The 9,904-nt window shown below is 51.8% G+C and overlaps 1 protein-coding gene and 1 pseudogene across 2 annotated transcripts; one reads left to right on the forward strand and one right to left on the reverse strand.

Annotated features, from left to right (window-relative positions):
* Window positions 1-117: 117 nt before the first annotated feature.
* Window positions 118-4,292, forward strand: LOC123072003 (F-box/FBD/LRR-repeat protein At1g13570). Of its 2 annotated transcripts, XM_044495576.1 has the most exons (6): window positions 118-1,216; window positions 1,328-1,471; window positions 1,571-1,971; window positions 3,065-3,415; window positions 3,524-3,667; window positions 3,799-4,292. In XM_044495576.1, the coding sequence occupies exons 1-4, from the start codon at window positions 209-211 to the stop codon at window positions 3,066-3,068; spliced, it is 1,557 nt and encodes a 518-aa protein (XP_044351511.1). In that variant the 5' UTR covers window positions 118-208; the 3' UTR covers window positions 3,069-3,415; window positions 3,524-3,667; window positions 3,799-4,292. The 2 variants fall into 2 exon arrangements, with proteins under 2 accessions (XP_044351511.1, XP_044351510.1); XM_044495575.1 differs by lacking the exons at window positions 3,065-3,415; window positions 3,524-3,667; window positions 3,799-4,292 and adding an exon at window positions 2,746-3,048.
* A 2,401-nt stretch (window positions 4,293-6,693) lies between these two features.
* Window positions 6,694-9,786, reverse strand: LOC123072004 (CBS domain-containing protein CBSX6-like; annotated as a pseudogene).
* Window positions 9,787-9,904: the final 118 nt, after the last annotated feature.

Here is a 9,904-nt window from a genome sequence, read left to right on the forward strand (position 1 = left end):
TGTATGGAATTCCTATAAAATTCTGGGACCGTAGGACAAGTTCAGGGGCTAATTTGAAATTCTATCCAGAAATAAACATTTTCACCCCTTTCCTTTCCTTGGGCCGTGCCTGATCCACTTCACACACAGCACACCTACGCCCAGAAACACCCAAAGCCCAAGCCCCCATCCCCACCGCAGAGAGCTTCCGGCGTCGGCGGCGGCGGCCATGGAGGCGGCCTTGGCGGAGTTCGAGTGCCTAGGGTCGGCCGGTCCCATAACCGCGGTGGCGAACGAGTTCCTGCGCGAGCAGACCCCGCACAACGAGAACGAGTCGGAAGAGCAGCTCCGCCGCCTGTTCAACCCCGCCTCCTACGCCCTCCCCGTCGGCCCGCCCGTCTCCGCCGCCGCCAGACTCTTCGCCCTGCCACCCGACGACGACGTCGACCGTGTCAGCCGCCTCCCCGACGCGCTCCTCCGCGACGTCGTCTCCCGCCTCCCCGTCAAGGACGCCGCGCGCACGGCCGCGCTCTCCCACCGCTGGCGCGGGGTCTGGCGCTCCACGCCGCTCGTCCTCCACGACGCCGACCTCCTCCCCGACACCTCCGCCGTGTCCCTCGTCCTCGACGCGCACCCGGGGCCCTTCCGCTGCGTCCACCTCACCAGCACCCGCTCGCAGGGCTTCCGCGGCCTGCTCGCGCGGTGGCTCCGGCTCCTCGCCGCCAAGGGCGTCCAGGAGCTCGTCCTCATCAACTGCCGCTGGCCGCTCGACTACGTCCTCCCCGCCAGCCTCCTGGGCCTGACCACCCTCACCCGCCTGTATCTCGGCATGTGGAGGTTCCCCGACACGGTCGGCCTCCCGCGCGCCACCTGCTTCCGCAATCTCCGTGACCTCGGCCTCCACAACGTCCTGGTGGAGAGAAGGGATCTGGACTTCATCCTCGACAGGAGCCCCGTGCTGGAGACGCTCTGTGTCCAGGGCAATGTGCTCAAGCTTCGCATCCGGCTCGTCAGCCAGAGCCTCCGGTGCGTGAAGATCATCGGGTGCTTCATCGAAGAGATATTCGTGTTGGACGCCCCAAATCTTGAGCGGTTCATCTATTTTGATGCTTGGCACCCTGTTGGCAACTGCACCACCACGGTCAAGATCGGCCATGCCCCCAAGCTGCACTTGTTGGGATACTTGGCTTTGGACCCACGAAAGCATGTCCTAGATGTGGGCAACACCATCATCAAGGTGCCTCATATTTCCATTAATTGGTTCAATCCTACACTACACGAGCTATGTAAATTAGACATCTTTCTTCTCTTAATTGGGTGCATTGTGAATTTGTGATTGCAATTGCAGGCTGGGATAGGGATGAGCCCAAGCACCATGCTACCAGGTGTGAAAATCCTGGCTTTGGAGGTGCGTTTCGCAGTCCGCAATGATGTCAAGATGATCCCCAATGTCCTCAGATGCTTTCCGAATGTCGAGGCACTCCACATCATGGTGAGGCCCCTGACACTTCTTTTGGCATACATTTCCATCATGTTGCTAATTGTATCAATAGCTGATGAGCTGCATATGCCCTTCTTTATCGAATTTCAGTCTGGAAAAGATGATCAATCTACTGGCAAGCTCAACCTGAAGTTCTGGCACAAGTCCGGTGTCATAGAATGCATACGGTCGCGCATAAAGCTGCTGGTTGTCCGGGATTTCAAAGGGGGGCGAAGCGAGATGGCCTTCCTCAAATTCTTCTTTCAGACTGCGTTGGTGCTGGAGGAGGTGGTGATTCTGTTGCCCGATGATCCGACGGATCATATGTATCGCAAGGTGGTGTCCCTGAGGCACATCGAACGGGCCAGTGAAGCGTCCTTACTGTGGGCAAGCAAGTCTGTTCCTCGAGGCTTCCTTCGGAGCGTCGAGAGAGCATCTGATTTCTCCCTCGACGACCCTTTTGCCAACTACTGTCGCATTGGGTTGCATCGCCTCGGCTATCATCATGAGGAGTAAGTTTGCTCTGGAAGTTGCTAGTGTTCTGCTGATGCAGTATGCAAGACACTGTTAGAGATGTCTGAAGATTCTTGCCTGTGCTAGCCTGATTAGCTTAAGTGTCAAAGTCAGTACTACCATTGTTGATGCACATGGCTACCGTTCTGTTGGAGCCATGGAATTACGGACCACCATGTTTGCATTTCATGCGATTTCATCAGCTGACAGCGGTGTTATATTGCACGGTTTTGGCTAAAAATATGTTTGTTGTGCTACATTGCACGGTTTTGGTTAAAAATGTGTGTTATGACATTGTCTTATCCTTGATCAGATTTTTTTTCATTTTTGCGTGGTTGATCAGATTGTCTTCATGCTTTGTTTCTTCTTTTAAACATGGGTAGGCACGGTGCCGATTTCGTTCCAGCTCATGTACAAAGTACAACATGAATTACAAAGCCTCAAACGGCACATTACGAAGCAATTGCATAATTGGTAAGGGTTTGATCTATGAGCTGAGCTAACACATCTAAAAGCAGATCTAGGAAGAACCCTGATGAGCACAATTTTGAGCCACCGCATTGCTATCTCTTGTAGTTTCATTAGCTAGGCTGTGATCTGATGACAGCCATGGTTTTGGCTGAAAAATATGGTTTCTTGTGACAATGGTGTTAAAATTGCACGGTTTTGGCTAAAGAAGGTTTGTCTTGAAATTGTCTTATCCTTGATCAGATTTTCTTCACGCTTCGTTTCTTTCTTAACACGGAAAAGGCACCACGCCAACTTCATTACAGCTCATGTACAGAGTACATTATGAATTTACAAAGCCCTCAAGCAGTACATCATGAAGCAATTGCATAATTGGACACATCCAGAAGCAGGTTCTGAAGATCTAGTATGAACCTGATGAGCGCAATTGTGAGCCACCCCATTGATCTCTCTAGGAATATGATAGACAGAATGGCCAGGCTGCGATGATTTTTCTGCAAGAAATTGCTGAGGGATGACATTCTGAGATCCCTGCTGGCTGCAGCCCTGTCTAGTGTCAGGTTGTGAGTGAGATAGGAACGTGACCTGCCTGTTGGAGCTGAAGCTTGAGTGCTTGATCTGCAGCTAGTGGCAGAGCAATGTGCGTCCTGGTGGAGAGAAGGGATCTGGACTTCATCCTCGACAGGAGCCCCGTGCTGGAGACGCTGTGCGTCCAGGGCAATGTGCTCAAGCTTCGTGTCCGGCTCGTCAGCCAGAGCCTCCGGTGCGTGCAGATCGTCGGGTCCTTCATCGAAGAGATCTTCGTGTTGGACGCCCCACGCCTTAGAGCGGTTCATCCATTCGGAGGCCTGGAATCCTGCTGGCAACTGCACCACCACGGTGAAGATCGGCCATGCCCCCAAGCTGCACTTGTTGGGATACTTGGCGTTGGACCCACGAAAGCATGTCTTAGACGTCGGCAACACCATCATCAAGGTGCCTGGTTTCTCCATTGGTTCAATCCTAGACTACCAATGCAAATTTGTGTGATCTTTCTTTTCTTAATTGGGTGAGTTGTGAATCTGTGATTGATTGCAACTGCAGGCTGGGACAGGGATGAGCCCAAGCACCATGCTACCAGTTGTGAAAATCCTGGCTTTGAAGGTGCGTTTCGCAGTCCGCAATGATGTCAAGATGATCCCCAATGTCCTCAGATGCTTTCCAAATGTTGAGACGCTCCACATCATGGTGAGACCCCTGACGCTTCTTTTGGCATCCATTTGCACCATCTTGGACTAGCATCATGTTGCTAATTTCTATTTGGTATCAATAGCTCATAGCTGATGGACTGCACATGCTTTTCTCTACCAATTTTTCAGTCTGGAAAAACTGATCAATCCACTGGCAAGGCCAACCTGAAGTTCTCGCTCGAGTCTGGTACCATAGAATGCATAGAGTCGCGCATCAAGCTGCTGGTTTTCCATGGTTTCCAAGGGGATCGAAGCGAGCTCGGCTTCCTCAAGTTCTTCTTCGAGAGCGCCTTGGTGCTGGAGGAGGTGGTGGTTGGTTCTGTTGGCCGCTGATCCGACAGATGAGATGATACGCAAGGCGGTGTTTCTGAAGTACATGGAACGGGCCAGTGAAGCCTCCATACTGTCGGTCGGCCGTTCTGGTCCTCAAGGCTTCGCTCAGAGCGCCAGGAGAGGATCTGATTTCTCCCTCGGCGACCCTTTTGCCAACTATTGCCGCAGCGACTTGTATCGTATGTCATCACCCCGCCCCTTGTACCTGTGCTAGCCTGATTAGCTTCAGCGTCGAAGTTGGCAGTGTCATTGTTGCAGCCGTTGTTCTACTGGTTGGCAATTACGGACCACCGTGTATGTGTTTCATGCGATTCCGTTAGCTAGGCTGTGATCTTGATGACAGCCGTGTTGCATTGCACGGCTTTGGCTAAAAATATGTTTATTGCGATTGTGACAATGGTGTTGCATTTGCACGGTTTTGGCTAAGAAATGTTTGTTATGACATTATCTTATGTCCTTGATCAGATCCTCTTCTTCATGATGTAGTACGTTGCTTTGCTTTGCTTTGTGTCTTGTGCGTTGTGCTGTGTTTGTGTGCATATTTCCTTCATGCTGGTTGGCAATTACAGACCGCCGTGTCTGTGTTTCATGTGATCTCGCTATCTAGCTGTGATAGGATGACAGTGGTGTTACATTGAGTGATTTTGGCTAAAAAAAGTTTATTGTGACAATGGTGTTACATATATTGTACTTTTGGCTAAGAAATGTTTATTATGAAACCACCTTATCTTTGATCAAATTTTCTTCATGCTGTGGTAGTGTTGATTTGCTTTGTGACTTGTGGGTGTGCGTTGCGTGGTGCTGTGTGTTACCCGTTCACGAGTAACTCTGGCTATAGATGTGGCGTTTCTTCTCTGCAAAATAGAAGGATGGGGTATTGCTTGTGTGGCTCACAGTTGCAGAAACAGGATTGAAGAAGATGTGTATGCATGGTAATCGACGGTTTTGAATTTTTTGAATGTGTTTGCTGTTTGCAAGGTTTTATGTTTGGCAGCTAGCTGTGGTCTGATGACAGTGGTGTTGCACTGCGCGGTTTTGGTTCAAAAATGTTTATTATGACATTGGTGTTATACTGTAATGTTGGCTGAAAAAATGTTAATTGTGACATTACCTTATCCTTGATCAGATTTACTGCATGCTGTACTACGTTGCTCTGCTTTGTGACTTGTGCGTTGTGCTCTGTGTGCATATTTCTTCAGGTTGTGTAGTTATTCACAGATACTTGTGGCTACAGATGACGTATTTCTTCCCTGCAAATCGAAAGATGGGGTACTGCTTGGGTGGTTTGCTGTTTGCAAGGTTTTGCAATTTGAAGCAGATTTGATATGCGCACTTTGCCGGTAATTGACGGTTTTGAAATTTTTGAGTGTGTTTGCTGTTTGCAAGGTTTTGTGTTTTTTTTAATGGAGACAACAGTTTTGCCTTATCGATTAATTAAGAAGAAGAGATTTGTCCAGTTGATTACGGAAAAACGGGCGAAAACCAATACAAACGGAGCACGGACTAACTACTCACATGGCAAGAAACCCCACAACCGCACAAGCTATCCCGGCCACTCTCCGAATACACAACATCCAACAAACCATCCCGGCCACTCTCCGAATACACAACATCCACAAACCACCCCGACATTGCTACTAAGCCAAGAGACCCTGACAAGAACACCTCGACACAAGACATCAAGCACCTCTCAACCCACAACCACATCCCAATCCAAGAGGACGAGCCGAAAGATCGAAGGTCGTCCATCAAACAACCACAGACGCCTTGCCTGTGGCGCCACTTTTTCCTTTGCCCACCTTCTTTTGTTTGCCCTTTATTGGCGTCCCTTTCAAGAGGCAAGCAATCGACGTGCTCAAACCAGGTCTAGCAACCTCCACACTGGCAAGCAAGTCACAATGTTCCTTCGCAAAGAGAGCATCTGGATTTGGAGTAGGTGCCAACACACTTGGCTCAGTGTTCATGTCACTCATAGGCATCACCTGCTCGATGGTCGCAGACAAGGGAAGGGCAGCAACATCTAAAACTCCGCGCTCCATGACACCGAGAGGTAGGCTGGCTGACACCTGACACCCAATGGACTTAGACGAGTGAGAGATTGCAACATCCAAATCACCACGCTCATCGACATCAAGTATCTGGCTAAACTTCCGAGGTGATGCCGGCGGTAAAGCCACAATCGAGATCTCGGGAGGGTCTACCTTCGGTTATTCGACGGACAGGAGGCGGAACCGGATCCCCACATAGGTCCCGAAGCTCAGGCATCATCTGCAGCACCGGAGTTACAACTACATCATTGTCCATTCCCTCGGAGGCTGACGCGACGAGTTGGTTCTAGCACGAGGGGAGAAACGGCCATGAAGCTCAGCTCCCCTCTCGACCTCGAAGTTGTCTTCAGGCACAACACAGGCGGCGCCAAGGAGAGCCCACCTAGTGCAGCCTCAGCTCGCTCCATAAAGTTCTCCATCCGCAACATCCAACCTTGCATGGAGTCAAGGTTTTGTGTTTGGCAGGTTAACTTTCGTCAGGGTTAGTTTGGAGGGCACAAGACCCAAACTGAAGGCTTGCTGCACTGCAATTGGCTCCATCCATCCATATGATGCAGGAGACAGCTTTGATCGTGTAGCCTCATGGCTTTGATTCATCAAGTCCCAGACTCCCAGTTGATCTTCAAGGAGCATACATATGATGTGAGCGATCAATGAACTCCCAGGCATAAATAGGCCCGAGTCTGCATTATTATAGGACCATCAACAACGAATTGCACATCCAACAATACACAACCCATTCAGTCTCACACGCCCACACACCCAAAACAAAGTTCTCAGCTCTGGACAACCACCAAACTAACCCCAAATTATAGTACACCACCCAAACACACGCCACCGCGATCAGGACGTCGTCGACGGTCAGGCGCTGCTCCGGGTAACGGCTGCGAAGATGTCCGTGTACCCCACCACGCCGACGAGGACGTCGTCCTCCTCGGCCTCCGCGTCTGTCACCCACACGTGAGTCGCCCGGTGGGACAGCATCTGCGCCATGACGGCCGCGAGCGAGCTCGTGCTCCGGCACATCAGCGGCGAGCTCCGGCCCCGGTACATGCTCCGCACCTGGTTCGCCTGGCTGTTCAGGAACCCGATGTTCCTGCTGCTGAACTTCTTAAGCAGCCTGGGAGAGCGCCCGGGCTCGGCGGCCTCCTCCGACAGCGACGAGCTGATGGAAGGCAGCGGGAAGGCGGAGATGGGGGTCGACCCGTTCTCGTCGGCGCCGATGACAAACTGCCCCGCTGACAGGTTCGCCAGCGCCCACGCTGCCGCGACGTAGTCGCACTTCCACAGCTTGTAGGCAGAGATGTCCCCGATGATCTTGCGGACCCCGTCCGGCATCGTCTCGACCACGGCCACGCCGCACGGGTCCCCAGGGATCTTCTGGATCGCCTCCATGGCTGGCGCAGACGCCTCGACGTGGCAGTAGTGCGGGTTGATGGCTCCGAGGGTACAGATTGGAGACAGTGGGATGGGCGCCAGGGCGCCGAGGCACCCGATCAGGAATCGGAGGATGTCTTCCCTTGACAGGCAGCAAAACCTCTCCGCGCAACTGATAAATGGGGACAACTGCATGCTGCTGCTGCCAGCTGAGCTTGGGGATCCCGATTCTGAGTTCTTCATCCATTTCCTGTTGTAAAGCATAGAAAACCGCTTGGTGATGCCTGTCCAGGAGCCGTTCTTGCGGACAAGGAAGCGCTTCACTCCATTCCTCATCAACTCCAGCGCATCGATCAACCTTGCAAGACAATCAAACTTGGCTGAATAACAAAATACATATGTCAAACATCACATCTTTAAAAATGAACTTGCTTGAAAGGCAAAGGACTAAAAAAGCAGAGCAGTATGATTGGTAGACGCATCATCCAGCTCAGACTCTTATGTCCTATTGAACTTTTCATTTGCGGGCAACTATTATGTCATCCCTAAGAATGTGACATTGGCTCACTACTTGGTGCTGCCAAATCATTTCGGGACATGATTGGGCTGCCTTGCATGTGTCATGTATGGCTCAGTTTATTTAAACAATTGTCTTGACTCATGAATCCCTTGACAGCCAGCACGGCTTCCACATGGATTGCTGCCTTCCTGATTGCGACGTTACATTGCCAAATGGAACCATGTTCCCACTTTGTTCCTCTTATGACAACACAATCAGAAGGACAAACTCTGCACCACGTGAAAGCCATCTGGCTTGTTTAAGTTTGGGAATGAACTGGTGACACTTCATGATGCTGGAAGATAGCGTTAAATACGAGCTAGATTGTTGAATGATCAGTGTACTCTAGGAATTGAGAAAAATCAAGAATAGCCACATATACTGATATAGGTGAACACCTAGCAAATCTATGCTGTTGGTAACGGTCATGAGTTACAGTTTTTCAGTCTCGAGGAGCTATGTGATAGTCTTTTAAGTTGTTGTCAGCAAATGGTCCCTAAAGGGGCAACTAAAATGATGGTTTAATGAAGAAAGCATGACCAGTTGTGGCATTTCTTTGGATACTGAAGAAAAGAAACTGCGCAGACAGGGATAGAGTAACTTAAACTTGAGCAGTTGATTTGTGACTAAGGCACATGAAATTCAGAGATTCTTCAATGAAATTCAGCGACTCATAAGCATCAATCTTGAGCTCACACAAACCAGGTATGAATTAGGATCTGTTTCGAAGGCACTTAATTGAACTTTCCAGTTTTACCCAAGCATGTCGGGCTCCAACGATCACGCCTTACCAACTATGCTTTCTTCTGAAAGAGATTGTGATAAATACAACCACTACCCCAGTTTTAGTATCCAGTGAACACAACCTTAGGCAGCTTCACTGAGCAGTAAGCACTTCCTGATTTGCACCAACAGCAGCAGTCACCACAGAAGAGTAATTTAACCACAAAGGCACAAAAACAATTTTGTACTACCCGCAGATTTGTAATTAGTACGAACGTGCATAAAAGACAGAGGTTTGCGCATCAGCATTCAGCTGTAGTGAAGCATCCCAGCAGGCAGGGACAGATCCGAGCTGAGCACGAGTCAACAGGCACAGTGCGTAGACTGAATCACCACTGCCTACGACTATGAAACCGCAGACGAGTGATGCCTAAGGACTTGGAGATTAGGTGGGATTCCTGATGGGACGGGCGGGGACACGACGGCGGCGGCGAGAAGGGGCGGGTCAAGGACCAAGAACTGACCTGGTGCCGGGATCGACCTCCCGGAGCAGGTCCTGGTTGGGCTGCACGACCTCGCCGACGGCGGCGCGCATGGCGCGGTCGCCGGCGCCGGCGAGGAAGGCGGCGATGTCGACGGCGGAGATCATGCCGAGGAAGCGGGCCCCGGAGGGCGGCCCGCGCGCGCCAGACGGGCACGGCGCCCTCCGGGCTGCCGGCGATGGCCCGCGCCGCGTCGTCGAGCGTGTCGGCGTCGCTGAGCTCGGCGATCTCGGGCTTGCCGACGGTGAGGTCGCCGACGACGTGGTGGTAGAAGACGGCGGCCATGGCCTGGCGGCGGGGGGCGCAGGGTTATAAGAGCGAGTGGAGGAGGAGCAGGTGCAGGAGAAGCCTGGAGGGCCCCAGGCGGAGGCCGCCCCCGGGCACGAGGACGGCGGCAGGGGAGGAGTGGAAGGGGAAGTGGTCACCGGCGGCGCGGGTGCGGGGGTCGCCGGCCATGTCGGAGGGAGGGAAAGCCCAGAGCACGGGGAGCAGACGGAAAAATCTAACATATAAACGCTCCTAGGCTACCCGCGAACCTGAGGCCTCCGCGCGCGCCACGCTCGTTGGGCCGTGCGATCTTTTTACTGTGCTCTTTTTTGACTGCTGACAGTTGGTCAGCCGTCAGTTTTTTTTCACGTTCATGGCTGCTTTGA

The sequence above is a fragment of the Triticum aestivum genome, chromosome 3B, assembly GCF_018294505.1.
Source record: "Triticum aestivum cultivar Chinese Spring chromosome 3B, IWGSC CS RefSeq v2.1, whole genome shotgun sequence".
Taxonomy (NCBI): Eukaryota; Viridiplantae; Streptophyta; class Magnoliopsida; order Poales; family Poaceae; genus Triticum; species Triticum aestivum.